This window comes from Drosophila teissieri, chromosome 3L (assembly GCF_016746235.2).
Source record: "Drosophila teissieri strain GT53w chromosome 3L, Prin_Dtei_1.1, whole genome shotgun sequence".
Taxonomy (NCBI): domain Eukaryota; kingdom Metazoa; phylum Arthropoda; class Insecta; order Diptera; family Drosophilidae; genus Drosophila; species Drosophila teissieri.
In genome coordinates this window covers 5,140,253-5,162,155 of record NC_053031.1, presented here as the reverse complement: position 1 = coordinate 5,162,155, position 21,903 = coordinate 5,140,253, and the positions used below count along the sequence as shown (strand labels likewise).

At 43.5% G+C, this 21,903-nt stretch overlaps 3 protein-coding genes across 8 annotated transcripts in view; 2 read left to right on the top strand and 1 right to left on the bottom strand.

Moving 5' to 3' along the window:
* Window positions 1–1,889: 1,889 nt before the first annotated feature.
* On the bottom strand, window positions 1,890–4,467 carry LOC122618217. Its single transcript, XM_043794477.1, has 7 exons — window positions 4,311–4,467; window positions 4,042–4,237; window positions 3,517–3,988; window positions 3,101–3,460; window positions 2,742–3,040; window positions 2,359–2,684; window positions 1,890–2,241 (listed from the first exon to the last, which is right to left on the bottom strand). Exons 1-7 carry the CDS (start codon window positions 4,381–4,383, stop codon window positions 2,063–2,065), a joined length of 1,905 nt encoding a protein of 634 aa, XP_043650412.1. The 5' UTR covers window positions 4,384–4,467; the 3' UTR covers window positions 1,890–2,062.
* Window positions 4,468–8,162: 3,695 nt separating this feature from the next.
* Window positions 8,163–10,033, top strand: LOC122618219. The gene is made up of 2 exons (XM_043794479.1): window positions 8,163–8,228; window positions 9,920–10,033. The coding sequence occupies exons 1-2, from the start codon at window positions 8,163–8,165 to the stop codon at window positions 10,016–10,018; spliced, it is 165 nt and encodes a 54-aa protein (XP_043650414.1). The 3' UTR covers window positions 10,019–10,033.
* A 79-nt stretch (window positions 10,034–10,112) lies between these two features.
* LOC122618216 overlaps window positions 10,113–21,903 on the top strand; it is an 84,516-nt gene continuing 72,725 nt past the window's right edge. For 5 of the 6 annotated variants that reach the window (XM_043794471.1, XM_043794468.1, XM_043794467.1 and 2 more), the window contains exons 1-11: window positions 10,113–10,241; window positions 10,830–11,023; window positions 11,105–11,223; window positions 15,530–15,728; window positions 15,969–16,124; window positions 16,191–16,495; window positions 16,793–17,139; window positions 17,210–17,634; window positions 18,741–18,909; window positions 18,971–19,219; window positions 19,281–19,410. In XM_043794471.1, the coding sequence (XP_043650406.1) occupies window positions 10,135–10,241; window positions 10,830–11,023; window positions 11,105–11,223; window positions 15,530–15,728; window positions 15,969–16,124; window positions 16,191–16,495; window positions 16,793–17,139; window positions 17,210–17,634; window positions 18,741–18,909; window positions 18,971–19,219; window positions 19,281–19,410 (2,400 nt within the window). In that variant the 5' untranslated portion in view covers window positions 10,113–10,134. The remainder of the gene's footprint in view (window positions 10,242–10,829; window positions 11,024–11,104; window positions 11,224–15,529; window positions 15,729–15,968; window positions 16,125–16,190; window positions 16,496–16,792; window positions 17,140–17,209; window positions 17,635–18,740; window positions 18,910–18,970; window positions 19,220–19,280; window positions 19,411–21,903) is intronic. The other variant, XM_043794476.1, reaches the window with a different exon arrangement.

Here is a 21,903-nt window from a genome sequence, read left to right as displayed (position 1 = left end):
AACTAAGGCCAGAGTCGAGCTCAGTCTCAGTTGATCTCTGCCAGAGAATTGTTGTGTGCAACGCGGCGGAATTTACATTTACAACATTTTAACACAGAAAAATATGAAGACCCCAAAATAAAAGGACACTCAAGTCAAATCATCAAACTTAACCAAAAACAATAACTTAGACAACTAAAAGAATTTCAACAAAGTTAACAAAGCGTTTCAGCAACAAATTTTCAAAAAAAAAAACAAAACCAACAAACCCAAAAACCAAAAAATACATTAAAAAAATTTAAAATTACACACAATAAACGCAAAACGTTTGTACAATTAATTTTTTTTGCATAAAAAGAACATGTTTTTCAACGCATAAGATATACAAATATGGAAACGAAAAATGCTGGCGAAAACTAAGAGTTCAAGGTTAAGAGAAAATGAGTAAATTACCTTTTTTAACTGGGCAAATAATAATAAAGCATCAGCATCCACTGGCAAAAACAATAACAATAACAATGGCAGCGTCAACGTCATCGCATATTCATTTGGGCCAAACCGCACACTCGTACACACACAACACACACACACTTGAGCACAACAACACCAACACAGCCAGAGGCACACAAACACAAGCACACACACACACACACTCTGGGAATTTACAACCAGATTTACATGGGCAGCGCCTGTTATGTAATATCCTCCTTCTGACGCTGTCTCCTGTCATGTTCCAAGTCCTTGTTCCTTGTTCCCTGTCCCCATTTCTCGATTTCCCGATTCTCGCGTACGTACGTGAGTGTGGTGTTTGTGTGTGTGTGTGTGTTTTGGGGGTGTGGCATGGCATGCACCTCGGATTTGCTGGCCCTACGGGTGCTAATTTGATTTAACTCGCTGCATGGGCACGGCATTGAGACTTCGCTGCGAAGGACGAAGGACACTGGCCGCCCAACCCAGCTAGCTAGCTATTGGTAACTCATAAAAATAGGGACGCGCCAAGGTGTGTCTGCACCGCGTGCCATTTTTATGCCATGCAAATCGAGGCCACAACAAAAACACACATACTATGTAGTATCACATATTACGCATACGCCGCGTACGCCTCGATGATGGGATGATGATGATGATGAAAATGATGACTGGGAAGCAAAGAAGTTATTGGGCTGGGCCTAATTAACGAATGTGTGTCATAATGCGACAGGCGTTAGTAGGTCAAGTAGATGCGATGCTGGGCGGTTGGAGGTCGCCGCAGGTTCGTTGGGGGAAAAGCTTTGGCCAAAAGGGCAACCCGAGGACGAGGACGGGAACGAGGTGAGATGAGTCGCGTTTTTGGAGAGCAAACTGGGCGACAAGCGAATGCGAGTGTAAATGTGAGTGTGTGTGAGTGCGAGTAAATAAATAGATGGGCGTTTCTGGCCATTCAGGCATTATTGCACATTCGCCCCGTGGACTAGGGTTTAGGATAATCCCTTACTCGCATTTCAATTATATTGCATTTTTATAAATTCTCAATGTTTCCATTCAATACTTATCTCTCTGACTGTCGTTTGCACCACACTTTCACTTTCCCTTTTTTACTTTACCTCACCCACATTGCGATTTGTACTGGAATTAATGTTTTTCACTCCCTATTCTTGCACAGGCAAATGTAAGAATAAATCTGTACTCTGTAACTGGCATGATTCCAACTAAGGAAAATGAAAACTCTAACCTAAATCAATTAATCTAAATAACTCTCAAACGGTTTAAAGTTCCAACAACACAATGTACAAAGTCTAAACATGTTTAAAACTCCTACTTAAACAAAAAACTAAACCGAAATCGAGGACACTTTAGTGAAAGTGCTAAATCCATAAGGAAACATCACAAAATCTTCCAAATAAACTAAGAAAAGGTAAGTGCCTGCGGAATTTGTTCTTAATACATAATTGTATAGTTTATTCTTAACATTCTGAGTGTTTAAATTTACTATTAATGCAAACTTTTGAGCACCACTTTCCACTTGAATGAAGTAGTTCAATTAAATCATATTATTGTACATGCTAAACTTTGCTTAGGGAGATCGACTCCACGACGAAATTAACTATAAAGGCAACTTTTCCACGGCCAAATTCCATGCGGGTAGTCCGCGACACACGTAAATGCAGCAGTTGTAGATATTCGGTTCCACTTTTCCTTGCTGTACCAGAGATAGGATCGAGCACAGGCTGCCCAGGTGGTAGTTGGGTTGTTCGTCCATCGTGGGCGTGGTTTCCTCTTTTCCTAGAATAAAAAGAAAATAATTTTTTATAATAAGGTAATTAGTAGCAGTCAAAGACATCAACATGCATACTGAAAAAATCTTTAAAATCAGTCAGTTATATCCAAATAAGGACCTACCTTTTATAATGCCATTTTTAAGCCAGGACACGCGATCAATATGTGTCCACGGCATGACTTTGTTATCTCCGGGGGCTAACCAAAGACTCAATATTGTCACCGAAACTGTATCCATATTCCCATCCAAGGCGGGCATGAGAGTGCCCACTACCGAAGGACAGAGAGCTCCGTGGTAATAGTCATGGGCTCCATATAATGCGCTGTACAGGCCTGTGCCCAACATGCGTGTAGAGTCGCAACCAAATAGAAAAACCACGCTGCGAACGCGAGACCGGCAAATTATGCGACCATTGACGTACTGCAGCCCAGAACCGTGACCTGCGTATCTAAAATGAAAGCCATAAGCATTAGAATGTCGTTGTTCCTTTGCAATCATGTCTTACACAAAGCAATCAGCTTGGAGGGCCTGTTTCACTATCACCTCCTCGTTGGGCACGGTTTCGAAAAGATGCTGCCACTGGGAGAGCCAGTACTCAAAGAAGCTGCGCAACCTGCGGCCGGAGTTGACCAAATCCGCATCTGGGTTTATAACACACATGCCACGTTTAATATTTGTTGTGTAGTAGCCATGCTTTATGTTTGATTTGTGATTCTGGAACAAGCGCCATAGGCAGTGCAGAGATTTGACGCGTGAGAATTCCTGGACGGTGACTAGTTGTTCCCAATGGAGGTGGTCTAGTCGCTAAACAACACAAATAATATGACTAAAATCAAGTATGGTATAAAAGTTCAAATGCACTACCTCATCGACCACCAGGATGATGGGAAATCTTCTGCTTGCCAGAGGCTGGCGCTCCTCCACTTCTGTCCAGTCGCCGGCCAAACCCTTGAGCAAATCATACGCCGACTGGATCTCGTTTTCGTTGCTGGACAGTTCATAGCAGATGAGTTTGAGATCTGCGGCGTTCAGCCGATTGGCATGCAGAGCCGCTTGGGAAAGCAAAACACGTTGGTGGGAACCCCATTGATTAACTATACAGAAATCGTCAACACGAGTGTAGGTGGTATTGGTTTGTTTTTGGACAACAGTGCAGTCATATCTTTTGCCAAAGAACAGAAAGGAATACGGAGATATTATGTCCCGAAAGTCAGCGAGAAGTTTCTGAAGTAGATAGCGTTATGATAATGAGATGCATTGATATAATGGTTAGTACTTACGTGGAGAAAGGTATCAAAACCATTCAGCTCCTCCCAATACTTCTGCTTAGCCTCTTTACCTTTCATGTTAAGCGGATCCACGGTTACCACTCGCCTAAATCTTTCCACCAGAGTGCTGTACTCCCGAAAGAGATTGACCATATTTTCGCTGAAAATTCTCAGGCAAATCGGTCCCAGTTGGGGACTTCTACAGTGTCGGAGCAGAGTTAGATATATGGCTCCATCGCTGGCAATAATCTCATTGAAAACGGAGTAGGTGGTGGCGGGATTGAAGCTCTTGCAGAGCTGGACGACACACCACTCTTGGGGCAGACTATTACACTTATCTACGATGCGCGTTAGACCTTCAGTAGGATCCTGCACGTCCTCTAGAAAGTCCAGGTACTCCGGTATTTCGTTACTTGTCTTTTTCGGCGGTTTCTCCTGCTCCATTTGCTGGAGATACTTGATGATGTTCTGCAGGAATTTTTTGCTAACGATAATGTTATTAACGAGTTTTAAAAGAGTTAAGTTAGGATATCTCACCTTTTGTAGTCCTTTTTCTCCAGTTTAGAGGCTGATTTGATCAGCTCCTCTGTGGTGGGACGCTGGTTCTCCAGTTCCGCCGATTCGGTAAGGTAACGCAGATCGGTGGACTGGAACTGGGCTTTAACCTGGTAGTAAATTGAGTGCTCCACATTGCCATTGCGATATTCCTCATCAGCGCGCAGTAAATTATATTCTGTGGAAGAAACATTCGCACGTCGTGAAGTTGCAGTGGGAATTCCGCCGTTTCTGCGTGTTTATTTACTTACCCTTCGCCTCGGGACCCACATCCGCACTGGTGAAACCGGCCAGCACCTCAGCCTCACCACCGGTTTCCAGCATTTCCTAGTGTTTATTATTTAATTAATTGTTTATTTTTAAACTTGAATCCGCAAATTCGCTGCTCCTCTGCGACCGATAACGATAGATGCCTCTTAGCCTTTACCAACACTGAGCTATCGATAGGCGATGTGCGATAGGAAACCAGTTCATTGTGTGGTATTTTCTAGTGCCTTTTTTGAATTGCGCGGCTTAAATCATGAACTGCATTGTACTTAATATTAGTTTAAATCGTAAGCTTGACCACAAATTAAATAAATGAGATGTTAGATGAATAAATATATTTATTTATCTCTAAGCAATTTATGTACGCAATAAAAACGCAGTATTAATTACTGGAAACTTTTTTCTTTACGAACACAGTTTCATAATTGAAAAGTAGTTACAAATTGTATAAAAGCTGATTAAAAGTAATAAACTATAAGGTTACGATTGGAGGCACAATAGCTTTTGGTACACCCTTTTTTGTTTTTTTTCTTTCGGACAGCAAAAAGCTTTTTCCCTTGTTGATGTTTGTGGCCGTTCATTCATAAAAACATGAATCGAGATGAAAAGGTGCAAGAGATTGCAGGTTGGCCGGAAAACAGATGTTAGGGTTGCCACGCCACCTAAATAAGGATGAGCAGCGGAAGCTGCGCAGCAACCACACCCTCTCAAAAAGGAGCCCCGATATCAAATGAATATTATTTGAGGTGTTTTAGAGGCTAATTAAACAATATTTCGGCTATTTTCCCGTTAAATGCAGTTATATTCATTTCAGAGGGTTAACCTTTAGCCCTTAATGCTCTCTAGTTTTTGGCAACCCTAAACCACACCCTCCAGTTGCCCTAAAAACCTTACGCAACAACAAAACCCAAGTACACACATACATATAGACGGCCAATTATTGCATTTGTGAGCCAAGACAACAACAATATATAATCCTTTTAATTTTTGGTTAACTTTTAAGCTGCTACTTTTTGTTGATTCTGAAATTTTTTGCTCAAGACTTTGTGACGTACTTCTGGAGCGCTGCTGGTGGCTCTGCCGACGTCAGCTGCAAAATGCAGTTTTCTGATGAAAGCAAGCCAGAGATAACGGTATTTAACCGATATGAGTGGGAGGCCGGAGCTTTTGTGCCACGCCTATTTCTGGATATGCTTTTCAAGCATTTCTTGAGAAACAAAATGAATTTGAAACTATATTCTCGCTAAAACATTAGTTAAACCTTTTAAAACTATAAAGTGCAAGCGGCTAGAGCGAATAATTACCGTTAGAAAAGCTGCAGCTGGTCGCTGTCTTAACTCAACGAAAGCTTCGTTAAATATTGAATCGGCGCAGGGGCATAGGGCATTCTTCTCTCTTACGTTTTGCCTCTGCCGCAGCCGCGGCCGCTGCCACTGCCGACGGTGACAGCGACGCCGGCGTCAGCATCCTTTCTACTTATTAATTTTGATGTTGCTTTTCACTTTTACTTTGTCGGGAAACGTGCTGTTCAAGAACTTTTGCCTGGTGGGCCAGTGTTGGAAAATAGAGGCGAGCTGGGCTTGATCCTTTAATCGGAAAATTCTCACTTGATTGGCATGAAGGCAAAATAAAACAAAAGGCACCACCACCCCCCACCCCACTAAGTCAGACCTATCACCAAACCCCCTTTAAATTCACTGTCCTTTATTCTTTATGTTTTTGTTGGCTGCATTATTGATGTCGCTAACTCGGCACGTTCGTTGTCCTTTCCGCCTAGCAAATTATAACATTAATATTACATTAACACACACGTACACCGAGTCAACCACACACACACACACACATGTGCATTGGGGAGACATTAAAACTTTCGCACACAGCAGCACATGTAACGAAAGGCCAAAAACAACAAGAGCAGAGCCACCCCAAAAACAAAAAAACAAAGAACAACAAGAAAATAGCGAGAGTGTGTGTGTGTGGCACACATTCCAACAGTTGCAGCGACGCCGCGGTCGACTGCGCAGTCGGCGTCGCAGCATCCCTCTGCATTTGAGCGACTCAAAACGAATTTCGAAGTCGACGTCGACGGTTGTGTTTTGTCGCTTTTTTCTTGCTTCCAAAGAATACTAATCTAAACAAAATAAAGCTTTTAACTAGAACCACAAAAAATAGTAAATAACTAAGTAAATAACCAAGCTGAAAAAATAACAATAATCCGGAGAAACGTCATTGAAAAGCGGAAAAAGTGTAGCATACTTTTCAGCCCCAGTGGAAAAAACGCCCACGAGGCAGACGAAAATGAATTAATCACGTAAAATTCAAGTAACAAACATTCCGCAACAAGAAAAGACATTTAAGTAAATTAAGGTGTGGTGATTTATGCAACTTTTTTGAGGCACACACGCAGCGAAAAGAGAGGGGTGAAGGGGGGGTGTTGAAGCCACTGCACATACCTCTAAGCTAAGCCCACACACACAGACACACACACACACATACACACTCTCACAAGAAGAGAAGCAGGAGCAGAAGCAGGAGAAGAAGAAGAAGAAGAAGCAGAGGCTGAGGGCATACAAAATAAAGGATAACGGCGGAAAACCAAGAAAGAAATCGAAATTAAAATATAAGCCTGTGGGAGAAGGAAGAGGAGCGGAGGAGTGCAGGAGGAGGGGCCGCAATTTTCGGCTGTCGCTGTAATTCGACGCTCATCTCCTGCTCTACTTTGCTCTCTTTCTCCGCTCTTGCCTACTTTCTCTTCTCGCCACTGCTCTGCTACTCTCCCGTTTCGTCAAGTGAAAACATTTCGTTTGGGCTTCGTCAAGTTTTGTAGGTATTTTGGCTACACGAAAATACCCAGCGCCTTCATCCTGCTTGATTTCGTGGCGAAAAACGGAATATCTCGTTATTTCCAGTCGAAAATCGCACTCAGACGCACCGAAAATTCCTAAAAATAAAGTGAAAAGTGATCATTTAATAAATAACGAAATTGGTTTCGATAACATACGAAAAACGAACTAACAGGCCAAAAACGAACTATTTTTCGGTGGGCCGCAAAAGGCGTTGCCAAATCAAAGGCCACAGGCTAAAACAACAGATCCGTAACTAAATTTCAAACTCAATCCTAAACGCAGGCACTAAAGCAAGGGGAAACCCTTAACTACAAAAGATAAAATCAACTAAGATATACAAAAGTTAATCATACGGACAAACAAAGGAGTAAAACTCTCCAGAGAAGGAGCCAAAAGCATCAGCAGCAGCATCAGCATCAGCAAAGAACATTCTGCTGCATAAATAATACACTCGACATACGTATACGCCATATAGGCCAGGACATACCAGCAGGATATACCACACACACACGCACACAACGCACTCACACATACGGACGGACGGGACGTGCTCCTGTTCTATTATTTAACTGCTTTCAACGTCAGCAGCACGTTCAACCCGACGAAAGTCGATTGAAAGCCGCCTTCAACGGACCCAGCATCCCTCTCTCAGCAAGCACAAAAAATAAACGGACAACGAGAGAGCGAGTCCTTTGCTTGCGCCAGCGTTTGTGTGTGTGAGTGTGTGTGTTCGCGACAGCAGGAGCGACGTCAACGTCAATCCGCTCAATATTTATACATTGAACCGAGTCGCCAGGCCCACGAGTCTTGCGGCCCTCACAACGCAGACGCTCCTGTTCCTCCGCTGGGGCCCAAAATAAATAACATCTGACAGCCCATCTGCCCAGAGTCCTGAATTCGGAGTCCTGCGGAGCCAGAGCGTGTGGCAATACGATTTGCCTAGGAAAACATCAACCAAACTGAACGCGATCCTAAAACGAAAACAAAACAATGGGCGCCAAGGAAAGTGTCGAGGCAGCCGCCAAAATGAACGCCGATGGTTGGGGCCATGTGGAGGTGTGTATTATTTATAAAAAGCAAAGCAAACAAACTAATAACACATTCATAAATTCCCAAGGCACCAAATGATAAGTGCAGAGTGGTACAAGTAGTGGTAGTATTGCTCTTGAGAAGGGTTTCATTAATCAGTCGTTTTAGTAAATTTAACATTTGGGCTTAGATCTGTGAGAGGTTCTAATTAACGAAATAAGGATAATTTCTCAAAGTAATAGGCCATTATTGAATTATTTTTCCAACCCTTAAGCCTCTTAGGATCATCTTCCCGAAACCACCCTTTGAAAAGCCCCCCATATTGTCAACAACTTGATGATCCCTTTCGATATGTCGCTCATCGCCCCAAAGTGTGTCAGACCGACGATCCCAATTGCAAGTTTAATGAGGGCGCCGAGTGGTGAGAGTTGATTGATTTAAAAATAAATTAGACAACAACACGTGCAGCAAGCACGCGAACTGAGAGCCTAACCGCGCAGACAGTTCCATTTTCCGAGTTTTTCCCATTTTCCTCTTTTCATTTCCAATTTCATTTTCATTCCCATAACCACTCCGGATTCCCCATTCACGTTCCCATGCCCATTGTCGCATGGTGGTCCACTTGATGATCGCATGTGCACATGTTGCCGACCATATCTCTCCGATGATCAGATCTCTCGAGCGGCCGGAGAGCTTGGATACAAACAGATGTGTGTGTGGGCGGCATGTGGCGCTCTCGAGACGCCAAGAGATCGGAAAAAAGAGATGAAAATTCGTTTTGATTTCGATTTTCTTGCGAGTAAGTCAGCGAGTCAGTCAGTCAGTCAGTTGAGTTTGCGGCGTGCATTTGTGATGTTGTTTTGGGCCTTTTCAAGACCTCGTCAGCCCCGATCCGTAAACCGCAATTCGAATCGCTGCGGAGCCGGCAACTGAATGGCCAAAACCGATTCATAAGAAACAACAAACAGGTGTCCGTGTGTGTCGCCCTCTGGGTCAATCGATGTAAACAAAAATAGCTATATGTATATTCGTATAAAATCACCTAAATATATAACGCTATCATGTGTTTCGGTGCCAGTGAACAACAAGTCTGGTCGACATATGGGCCAGTCTGGGGAATATTTATAAAATCTAATCCACATAAAAATAAATTCTGCTCCATCTCACCTCGGATTTTGCGTCCGCTGGGGGAGTGCAATTTGTATGCGGCAGTGTGTCTTGGTGTCCAAGAAAATCAAACGTGAAAACTTCAAAGCACATTTTCCGCTTTTCATCGTTTGGCTTGGGTTATGCATCGCTTTTGTTTTTGACACCTACACAACTTTTGTGGCAACCGAAGGGGGAAATATTGCTGCACCAGCGTTCGCACCTCTTTGGCTGACTTGATGATAATAAACTGTGGCGTGGGTTGCTTCAACGGTTTAAGCTCACTGATTCGGGCACCCAAAGAGCTGAAACTTGTTGTGCGGCCCCCGTTGCGGATATTTCGAGTTTTTCCCAAGTTTATTGCAGCTTAAAGATGGTATTTACCACAGTTTTTTAACGTCCCACAGCGTTTATATCGCTCGCCTTAGGGTTATATAGAATTTAAAAGAGTGTAGAGCATAGATACTTACTTTCCACAACTATATATTTCTAAAAGTATATCAATTGTAGTTGAATTAGAAGAGTATCTAAGCAGTAAACTTATTGATTAATTTCTTTTGCATCTTTTGCAGCGATCGAGTCGCTACCACAACCATCGGCACAACCAGCGCTCACAGTCGCTGAATCGCGGACAGGCGCTCTCGCAGGCGGACGTGAGCGGCATGTGGTGACATCGGGGTGCCTCTGGTAAAGGTGAGCACATGGTCCCAGTCCAATCCCGGCCAGAAACTAATACAAAACCCATAAACATTCTGCAGGATCTGCGGCTAGCTGCGCCAACTGCGCCATGGGTAACAAACTGAGCTGCTCCTGTGCCCCGCTGATGCGCAAGGCCTATCGCTATGAGGATTCCCCCTGGCAAAGTTCCCGTCGCCGCGATGGCCATCTATTGAGGTGGGTTATGGTTCAAAACTTTCGGAACAGTTTATATGTTATCTGACTGCCGAAAACGAGGGCTCCAAACAACCAACGCCACTACCAACAACTGAACCACAATTGAATTCGCTCTTTCGATAGCTTGTTTCAAACCAACTAATTGTTTCTTCTTCTGGTTTTTCTTTCTTTCACCAAAAAAAAAAAAAATATGAATACAATTTACCAACTTACGACAAAATCAAAACAAATATACACCTCAAACCACAAAAAAAAACCAAACACAAAACAAATTGATGCGGCCAAACCTCCAAACCACCACAACAACTACAAATGTATCCTGCTTCAACTTTTCCTTCCTACCTCCGACTGCAACTACAACTACAACTACAACTACAACTACAACAACTATAACAACAACAAAATGTGTTCCTTTGTTTGTTTTTACCAATATTCTCCTCTCCAACCCGAAAACCAAAACCAAAAATGTAACAATTGTGCACCAAATCTAAAACCAAATTCGAATCGGAATCGAATCTCGAAACGACCCACCTCAAAAACCAACTACCAACTACCAACCATTGCTGAAACTTAATTAACCAACAATAGTTCGTTCAGGTTGTGGGCAGAGGTCTTCCATGTGTCAGCCAGCGGAGCCGGCACCGTCAAATGGCAACAAGTGTCCGAGGATTTGGTTCCTGTGAACATCACCTGCATTCAGGACTCGCCCGAGTGCATCTTTCACATCACCGCGTACAACAGTCAGGTGGACAAGATACTCGACGTGAGACTTGTGCAGCCAGGTGAGTGCACATCGCTTGGGCGTTCAGTCCTCTGATTAACTTATTGGATCATTCCCATCCAAATGCCAACCCACTTTGCAGGTACACGCATTGGCCAGGCATCGGAGTGCTTCGTTTACTGGAAGGATCCCATGACCAACGACACCTGGGGCCTCAACTTCACCTCGCCCATCGATGCCAAGCAATTCCGCGAGTGCTGTGTAAGTATTCTCTTACGGTCTGGCAAAGCAAACATTTTCGCATAGCGACGCCAACAACAACCATGCCAAAACCCAAAAAAAAATCTATATATTTGCAAAAACAAAAACAGCCAAAGAAAAACCAAAAAAAAAAAATATAGGTTATCTATATATGAAAATTAATTCAAAACCAACCTCAACTGATATACCGATACCGAAAAAATAAACCTCAGCCACCCCCACAACTAATACAGCAACACTAACAGAGTTCGGCCGGCGAGCTGTAATCATGCCCGCCAGCTGGAGCACTCAGCTGAGCCACCAACCCCGAACCACTGCCAAAACCAGAACCACCAGTACCACCAGTACCACCAGTACCACCAGAACCACCAATACCACCAGAACCACCAGAACCACCAGTACCACCAGAACCACCAGTACCACCAGAACCACTAGAACCAAACCAGAAAACCGAACCAACCACCCACAAAACACTCATGACACTCACTCACTCACACACTCACACACAGAGACTAACACTAGAAAGAACACTGAGAGAACCAAGGTGGCGACCAAGATGGTGACGATTAAAATGATAACGATTATGATTATGATTATGATGTTGATGTTGATGTTGATGCTGCCGCTGACGACGATAATAATGATAATAATGATTACGATGGTTACGAGCCAGTTGATGTTTGCTTTGCATATAAAACCCATCTCTCTAGCTGCTATGTACTCTAAATATCCACCATCAATCTCAAGGTTCAGTGCCGCAAACACTCGAACAATCTGAAGATGAAATCATAATTAAGCTCTTCATTCGCTCACTATCACCGCAGAGTCACGGTCACTGTCATAGTCACAGTCACATAGTCACGAACTACGTTTATGCCAATCACGAAATGATTATATTGCAAATTTCAAATTGACCGTGGGATGTCAAAAACATCCAAATGATTAAAAATATCTTTTACTTTTGACAGAACAAATTTGATTCAATATTTTTGGAAATTTAAGTCTACCGACTTTTGAATAAACTTACTTCAAGACATTATGAACATATTTCTTAATATACCTTTAAAATCATTAACGATATTAGTGAAATCGGCTTTGCATAAACACAGTTACTATCACCGTCACAGTGAATATCCCTGCATACCCAAAACTCTCAAAAATACTCACTCACTCTTACATAACTCGTCCTTGTACTCGCTAATTAGTTGAAAACCCTGACGATTCGAAAAAAATTGGCTCACTGAAAATTTAAGACAAGTTTTTCGTTCGATTCCCAAATTTTGTATTGAGTTGTATGTGAAAGTTTTGCGTTTTTCGTTTTCTAGTTTATGCCCATTGAGAAATTTGGCCAAGTAAAGTATAATCGTAGTATTTATATAGACACGCTCACACACATGAAAACACAACACGCATACAGAGACATGTACCTTAAAAAAAAAAACATATCAATGTAGTCAGAAATTGAGAAAAATACGATAAAGAATATAAAGAGCTTAGAAAAATATCTGTCCGTTTCTAATTTCCTAGAACATCCTACGAGACTTTTGAAACTCCAAAAATGTATATAACCCATCATTCCCTATGAACTTAACATATAAATTGTATAAATTCCCTAGAGTAATATAATCAAAGTATGATAATAAGTTCTGTTACACTTTACCCCTCTGTGGTACTTAATTTCTGACCTACTCACTCATGAAGCTATCATCTAAACAGATACATTTCCAACTGAAACTAGAACCCATCGATGAACACACACTTATCATACGCCTATTAATATATAGATTCTAGTATAATGTAGTCAGACATGAACTATCTGGACTAGCCAAGTCTAATAATTGTTTCGTTTTCTTTTCTTACTTTGCGCATCATTTGTTGCAGGTGTCTTACATTGTAAAAAAATACGTTAGTATCGCTTCATATTATTTCCTTTCCACTGTGTACAGTGTACAGTGTACATCCAACACAGTCACACACCACTGAATAATTCCTGTTTCACCTAAGTGTCGTTTGATCGCCGAAAAAGATTATTACTATAATAACAATAATATACATGTAAAAGTTTACGAACCCCTTTAAACGAATATCTCTGTTCAATCCGCAATGTCGGGCATGTGTAAGATCCTTTCGTAAGTGTTTTCCACACCACAACAACCACATACTGAGTGTCGTAATTGTTGTAAACTTTTCTGCTCTATGTGTCCACCCACCACAAGGCCACCCAACTAACGCCAACACCACCACACCCACCGCCACCACCACCACCCACCAGCCCCCAGTTTTCCACCCACTCTCGTTTTCACTATCAGTGTTCAGAATTCTCACCTGAAGTTCCCGGTCCTAGGACTCATTTGTATATGTGATTCATCCAAGTGCAAAGATGAGCAACGAAAACTATCCGATAACACTGAACGCAGACAGACACACGCCACATACACACACACACAAACACACACATACACACACACACTAAAATTTGTTAAATGTATTTATATTATATATTCTTTCATTTCTTTTTCTCTCTTCTAATCATTTTTCGAAATCATTGTCGAAACACGCCAAACCTCAAAAACTATAAATCCTTCGAAATATTTCATTTTTAATGCATTTCATTTCGTACTTCAATTCGAAACATTTTCAAAAACTAACGATACCAAAATGCAAAAAAAACCGACGGATGTTTCTTTCGAAATTTATGAATGATAAACACTCAACTCCAACAAACAACAAACAAAACTCAACAACAACTCAACTACAATAACAATACCTCAAAAAAAAAATGCCCCAACTAAAAACATTCTGAATGTACACCTCGATTCTATATGAAATCTATTCTATATATGAAACCCTCGTTTCCCCTACTTCGAAATGTTTTAATTATCTAACAATAATTTTATTTAACTACTCTCTAAATATATAATTATGTATAAATATATTTTCAAATCGATTCGTTTGCATTTTACGTGTGCCACAAACCAAAAAACTGAAAAAACCCAAAACTAAATTTCCGATAATAACTGAATGCAAATGTCTGTAAATTAAATATTGAAAATTCGAACGCAATGATGATCGATAAACAATGTAAATAACTGTGGAATCGTACAAATGAAAATGCAAAAGAAAAACGCAAAACGCTTTAAAACAATCGCACGTATCCTCTACTACAATACCGTTACCTATCCCCTACAATCCGTTTCCGACGAGCCCTAATCCGATCCCCCCATCCCGAGAATCCTGATCCATCCTCCCCCAATCCAAGATCCCATGCAAGTGGGCGGTTTACGAATCGAAGCAATTTTCAAAAATCCAAATCAGCATCACTCCAGTGAGAGCTAGATTTGTTAGTTAGGATCCAGCAGTAGTTGAAGATATAGCATATATAGCATATATATATATTCTTGGAGCATCATTTATCGCCTCGAAGGCGGCTTCCATGGAGGTTTCTGAAACCAAGCCAAATCGAATCCAGTCGAAACGAAAATAAGTTATATTCAAGCAAGCGCACATGCTTACAATAAATTGTTCAAGTTAACCCCAATCAAAGTTGTATAATCAAAAGAAATGTTAACGTTAGGCTAAGTGAATGTTCAGCTAACACCGAGCTATGTCGTTTAATGCAACTATCTAGTTATTAGTTACCTAAATGCAACTATCTAGTTATCAGTTGCCAAACTGCAACTATCAAGTTATCAGTTACCAAGCTGCAACTACCAAGTTATCAGCTACCAAACTGCAACTACCAAGTTATCAGTTACCAAACTGCAACTATCTAGTTATCAGTTGACAAACTGCGCCAAGCGCCCAAAATAGATTAAGAGAAGATACCTAAAGGCCAAACTGCTTTAAGTTTCAAGAACCAGCCAGTAGCTCGTTTGTGTGCCGCACACTCAACTAAATACTTCTTCTATCGAAAACTGCTTTCACTATCTAGTTATACTGTTGTACGCAAGTAGATCCAGGCTTTCAGCACCCAAAGTCAAGCTTCAAACTCTTCTATCTGCACCCTCTACCAATTGCTACTCGTAGAAGTTGTTCTCTAAGATACTTCAGAACACTATCCTTTCGTTGCTAAACGAAAACACACAGACACGCCTAGACTTCGCCGAGTTGCGGACTCGTGCCACAGATCTCCGCGGAGAGTTGAACCCCAGGTGATATTACTACCTATATCCTAACTGGGTGTTAAACGAATAGTTAGAGAAAGAGAGGAGAGGAGACAGAGATACATTGAGAATGAGGAGAAACCGCACACACAGAACCTTGTAATCCCAATCAACTAACCTAATGATAGTGCGACGTTTTACAGTCGCCTTCTTTCAAATTTTCACGAAAGGCCTCGTCGTCGTACTCGCTGAAATTGGATCCCCCCGGCAAGGGCAAGGTGAAGGCCAAGCGAAAGCCGCTCAGCACTCCGGCGTCGCCGTCGCGCGTCCGCCAGGAGCCCCAGTGCACCTGCATGTCCGCCGAGCAGTATGCGCGCCTGCGAACCGATCCCCGTGTTAGAGGTGAGATTACTACTCCATAAGATCCCGAGATAAACACACACAAGATGAAGACGAAGAGCGATAGCCCCGTCGATGAGAATCCTCGCCAGAAGCGAGAGTTAGCCCGTTTCTTGATTTGATTCCATTATGATTTTCCGACACCCAAGCTACATTTGCGTACTACTCAGTGCTTTAGCGACTAGGCGACAAGAACCACCGCATCACCACCACCATCAAAACTCACCGCCATCCTCATTGCAGGTTCATCCACTTTGCCGCGTAACGTTGGTTCGCACCGAATCACCGACGTCGACGGCCAGCAGCAGGTGGGCTCCGGAAAAGTGATCAGTGCGGTCAGCAGCACCTCGCTGTATGACAACGTGGCCAGCGGTGGTCCTGGCCCCAACCAGGGAGCAGGTGAGTCCACTCCCCCGAATCTAGCTAAGCAAAAAACCCATCTTAACTGGAATTTTCATCCATTAGATACCTTGCCGCGCCAGATGAAGGGCGGTCAGCAGGATAGACAGGATGTGGCCAATAGCGGAGTCAATACCAACACTCCGGGCGTAATTGTGACCGGCGTGGGCAACGTCGGCTCCGATATGTGCGGCCAGAATCATGTGGGCTCACAGGTGGGCAACGATGACCCGGCCGCGTGCCAAATGGACATGGATCTCTCCAAGAGCGAGGGCACCCAGGCCGGCGGCGGACTGCACCAGAGCGTGGGCACATGCACCTCCTCCTCCAAGGGCACCGGCACCCGCAACAAGGACTTTGGCGATGACATGGTTAGTTTGTTGTTGACTGCGAAACACTGCACCGAAATAGGAGACTAGAACATTACAGAAATACAGTATTTCCACACATAAATTCCATATACACTTGCAAGGCACTCAGGAGTTTAAAAGTCCCACTCAATACTCAAGCATAGAATGAAATCAGATCAGAATCACAGACAATTTAAGACCGAACAGGGACCAATTGCCGTAGCACTAGCACCTGCTTTTGGGTCACCTTTTCGCTGTGTGCAGCAAACAAGCTGTGCCACCCACTAACCACCTGCCACACCCACTCTCCGCCCACAGACACGCGACGCGCACTCGCACGACATGCACCAGCATAATGTAATCAACAACAACACCCGGCGGAAGACCAAGAGCACCGAGGACATGAACGTGGACACCAGCACGCTGAAGCGCATGCTGAAGCCGATGCCCAGCACCGAGTCGCCGGTGACCTCGCCGGAGATGGGGCGTCGGCGCTATAACTACTACAATGCGAATGCGGCCCAGACATTGGGCCACCCGCCGCACATGCACCAGCATGGAATGGGCATGGGAATGGGCGGCGGCGGCGGCGGTGGCCACCACATGATGAACAACAACACGATGGGCCGTGCCAGCAGTCAGTCGTCGCGCTTCTCCGGCTCGAGGTTGGTGCACTTGTACTTTGTATGTTTGCATTTCGCCTGCCTAACGATGTTGTTTTTGCTGCCCATCCAGATCCTCGCATGAAATCGGACGCGGCTATCCGCCACGTAATCTGTACTTGGAACTGGAGCGGGAGCGCAGCTGCATCGAGGGTTCGCCGCCCTCGGACAATGTTATGTTCGACAACCAGTGCTATGCGACCACTCCGAGCTCCAGCAATGGCAACTCGGACCAGGATCAATCCTACGGGCAGCAGCAATCATCGGGTCAGCACTCCCAGCAGCAGCAGCAGCAGGGACCGCCGCAGCGATCCTCGCGCCATCAGCACCATCATCAGCAGGCACCCAATGTGACCCCCACTCCGGGCTCGCCCACTTCGCGGCTGCTCCTCGAGTACGAGATGCATCTGAGGAACACACTGGCCAAGGGCATGGATGCCGAATCCTATAGTCTGCACACTTTCGAAGCCCTGCTCTCGCAGAGCATGGAGAATCTGGGTGAGTCAACTCGATAGTTCCGCGACTTGACCATGTTTTTGTTGCCATTTCTTTTGGGTTAGCTCTTTGGTCACCTATGTTCTCGTTGTTGTGGTAGCTGAGCATTTTGTTATTCCGTTTCTTTTGCCTCGCTTAATTGAATTTCTTTCTTAATTAGCTTTTGGGTAGTGCAATTCACTTGGAAACACATCCACCTGTCAGTTAGCCAATCAAACCCATGTCAGCGGGCCTTTAAAGTCAGGTTCTTTGTTTGGGGTTGGTTGAATTGCCGCGGAATGGCTTGATAATCTGATTAAATGGGAATGAAAATGCTGGCGGAGCTGGAATGTTCACTGTTGTAATGGAGAAGGATTGAAAGAGACTTGAAAAGGGCACAATGAATTTCAAATGAATTTCAATAACAGCACTTTGTTCATAGTTTAAATCATAAAATTGAGCTACTTCATTTAAATATATTCTAAAGTTATTGAACTTTTCAAATGGGTTAAGCAGGATTTTCCTTAGAAATAATATACTAACACAAGATTGTTTAAACTAGTGCCGTTTCAAACGACCTATATATCCAGCTTATTTACTACATTGAACTTTAAACTTTATAACTTCATCTTTCGTTTTCTTAAAGTCTATGTAATTTGTTAATATTTATTATACCGTTCTTTAACAATATACCATAATTGCTATCCATGTCACTTCATGAAATGCTCATTCATTACTCTCCTCGCATTGCCCAACGACACTCGAACATCAACAACAACCAACAACACCACGAACAACTCCAATATTAACAACCAACCACAACAATCCAACAACAACATCGACAAATCAACAAATCATCAGAATTCGCTGAAAGCCTACCCGGATCGAACCAGCGCAGCCCATATCCACTACGTAGGCGTAAGTAGTTCCATTCCGGATCCATTCCGCACGATCTCTTCCAGATGAAATGCTCTAGCTTGTACTCATCCGATCTCAGTTCGATGCGAACTGAAGCCATAAGTCGATTGCATTTGCCTGACATAGATTTTGGAATGCTTTCAATTAGGATTGAATTGGTATTTGCAAATCGAACTGAACTAATCGCATTCCCTGCCATATCTTATCCACAGCCAATGCGAAATCATCCACTTTGCCATTGCCGCCACATCGACCATTGTCCACCATTCGCGATAAGGAGAGGGATCGCGATCGTGATGGCTACTACAGTGATCGCAATGAGTTGATCAGGGAGCGGGAACGCGAACGCGATCGTGGCTATCTATCGGATCACAATTCCAGGTGAGATAAATTGTTTAGTACTATGGGAATAGAAAGCCAACTTTGTGGATTCATCTTTCAGTTTCTCCAACTCGCGATGCGCCTCTTGCATTGGAGAATCGGCTCGGGCCCAGTGGTTCCGTCACTCCGATGGCTGGCGTTCCGGTAGTTCCACCATTGGATCCGGATCGGGACATGGCATGATGACCCAGCAGATTCCTGGCTCCGGGCACAAACGTTCGCCCTGGGACTCGTTGCCTTCGTTGAGACAGGACAGCAGTCTCAACGATTCGGGATACAAGAGTGCTCGTGCCGATTCCCTAGAACAACGGTGAGCTAACATTTCTATTCGCATTACATTATATAATATTATAATGAATCATAAATTGCAGTGCCGAGTTCATACGTCAGGATAGTTTGCGATCAGAGTATTTGAGCGATCGCGAGTCACGCTACGGAATTGTTCAACAGGCTTCCATTGAGAGCACCGATTCAAGGATGTGCTATCTAACATCATCAGAGGTGAGTGCTCTTCTGTGCTATGCCAAATATACCAGCTTGTTACTTGTTGTGTGAATGTAAACTTCAGGTTGAGAAATCACACCTTTTTATTTCTGAATATAATGAAAGGAGTTTTATATGATTCACAAACTCTGTCAACGAATGTTTGACCTCTGAGAACATAAAATTTAATTTTATATACAAAGGTCTCAAAAGAAATAGAGATACTGGATAAGAAAATATTTAACTTGCCATTCAAATCGTAATAGACTTTTATAAACCTATGCTTGTTCTACTCCTATATTCAAGATGTTACCTTAAGATGTTGGCTTAAATAATTGAGAGCAAAAGTGATTTAGTGATAGTATCAAAGGCAAATACTGTTTGTGTGTGATTAGATTTAACTACCACTTTTAAATACTGTGAACATTATTAGATTTAACTTCCACTTTTGAGTCGCACTTCTTCAAGGCCTTTTCTTTTCACAATATTAAATAAAACTGTGAAAACAATTTAACCGAGAGTATCTAAACGAACCCGCTGTCTTGACCTCACCTACATAAATATTAGATTACTCACCTTAAGCAAAAGTCGCCAGCAAAGTCACTGCCCAATATTGCATTACCCACTCCCAACGGACTGCCACGAAATGCAATTTCCCATTCCCAGCGAATGCATTTTCCTAAGCGGAGCGCTCAGCATTCGTCATAAGCCAGCATCCGACATCAATTGCTCAAATTCAAATTCTCGTTGGCGGCAGGAGCCCCGAACTCCCCACTTCTCCCACTTTCCCCACTCCATCCACTCTTCCATCCCGTTACGCCCTTTGACCCCACGACCCGCCCCTTTGTGGGCTGTGCTATTTATAGAGAGCCAACTGGGTCAACAGTAGCAACAGAAGCTGTAACACTAACAGCACCGACTCCTCTACCTTTCCAATGTTAAGTCTGGCAGAGCTCAAGCCGCTGTTACATCCTTGATATTTGCTATATATATGTATATATATGCATACGTGTGTATAAATATGGCATAGGTATATATTTTATATGTATTTGCTTATTCAAAGCCGAAAAACGGCGCGGCATATGAGCGGGGGAAAGTCAAATGCAGCATAAATGATATTTTTAGTTGCAGCCCCAAAGCTGACCCAGTTAACGTTGATTAAAAACAAACTGCCATACACACACACACACACACACAATCACACACAAACTAACACACACACAGGCACAGTTGAACACCTAGAGAGCAGGACGACAGGCGCAGGACTCCCAAGCCAACAACAGGATGTAAAGCCCCGAAATACTTTCTCTTGCTTTGCTGATTCCTTTTTCGCCAACATTCTGGGATGATAGATGGGTCTGCGTTGATGACGATGATGATGATATAGTATATATCCCTCCCCCTTCCGCCTACACCTTCGCCCAGTGGGCGTGGCACTTGCATATTAATTGGCCACTCAAGGAATTTGTCTAGTTAGTGCCAAATTTATATGTCGCCTTGACACTAATGAGGCCTGCAACTCTACTTGCATCTCGATGGAGCGAGCGCGGAGCAGAAGGGGCATTCCATTGTTACACTGACACACAAAAGGGAGAACTCGCTGTTCCTGCTGCTGCTTCTCTACAAGTTTGCTGCCCCTCGATTTTCCCCCACAGGCTTTTCCAGCTTTTCTGCTGCGGCGCATGCGCATTGGCCGTGCTCTCTGGTCGGCTCGGCTTTCTCGACTTTCTCGGCTCGAATCGGTTTGGTTTTCCAGGCTTTTCAGTTTTCCAGCTGCGAAAGAGAAGCTTTCGGCTGCTTCTGCTGCTCTGCCGATTTTCCCGCTGCTGCGATTTTCCCAGTGCCGTTCGCGCTCCGCTCCGCTTGCCGCTGTCATTGCTGCTCTGCTGTTTTGCTGTTTTGCTGGCGATGCGCTAACTTTTGCTCTGTCGTTTTATAATCAACCGAAATTCCGGGAAGCGTGTGTGGGTGTGTGTGCCTCTACGTACGTATACGCATACCGTACGTGTGTGTGCGTGCGCGTGCCAGATTTGCAACTTACGAAAATATTGCAATAAATAAAGTTTCCGGGGCCAGCAAGGAGCCGAGCCACAGACTTTGCTGCAAAAGAGTTTTCCTGCCCCGCAACGCCGCCACACAATGGAAAATTGTGTATAAAAAATTGTTTTAAAATTCAGTCATCGAGCGGCAGTAACTGCAATTTTCTCTCATGTACATGCATACAGCATGTGTGTGTGTGCGAGTGTGTGTGTGTGAGTGAGCGGCGCTCCAAAGTATGCAACGTGTGGAAAAATTCGCTTTATTGCAATTTTGTTGAACGTGAACGATAGACAGCCAAATAGCAATCAGAAACCAGCAGCAACCAGCAGCAACGAGCAGCAATCAGCAGCAACAACAATCAAGCAGCCTCAGCTCAACCAGAACTCAACGCGACAATAATAATAACAATAAAAGAGGAGCTACAAGCACGTTAAGCAAGTAAATGTCAATAAAATAAAAGGGCAAAAGCGG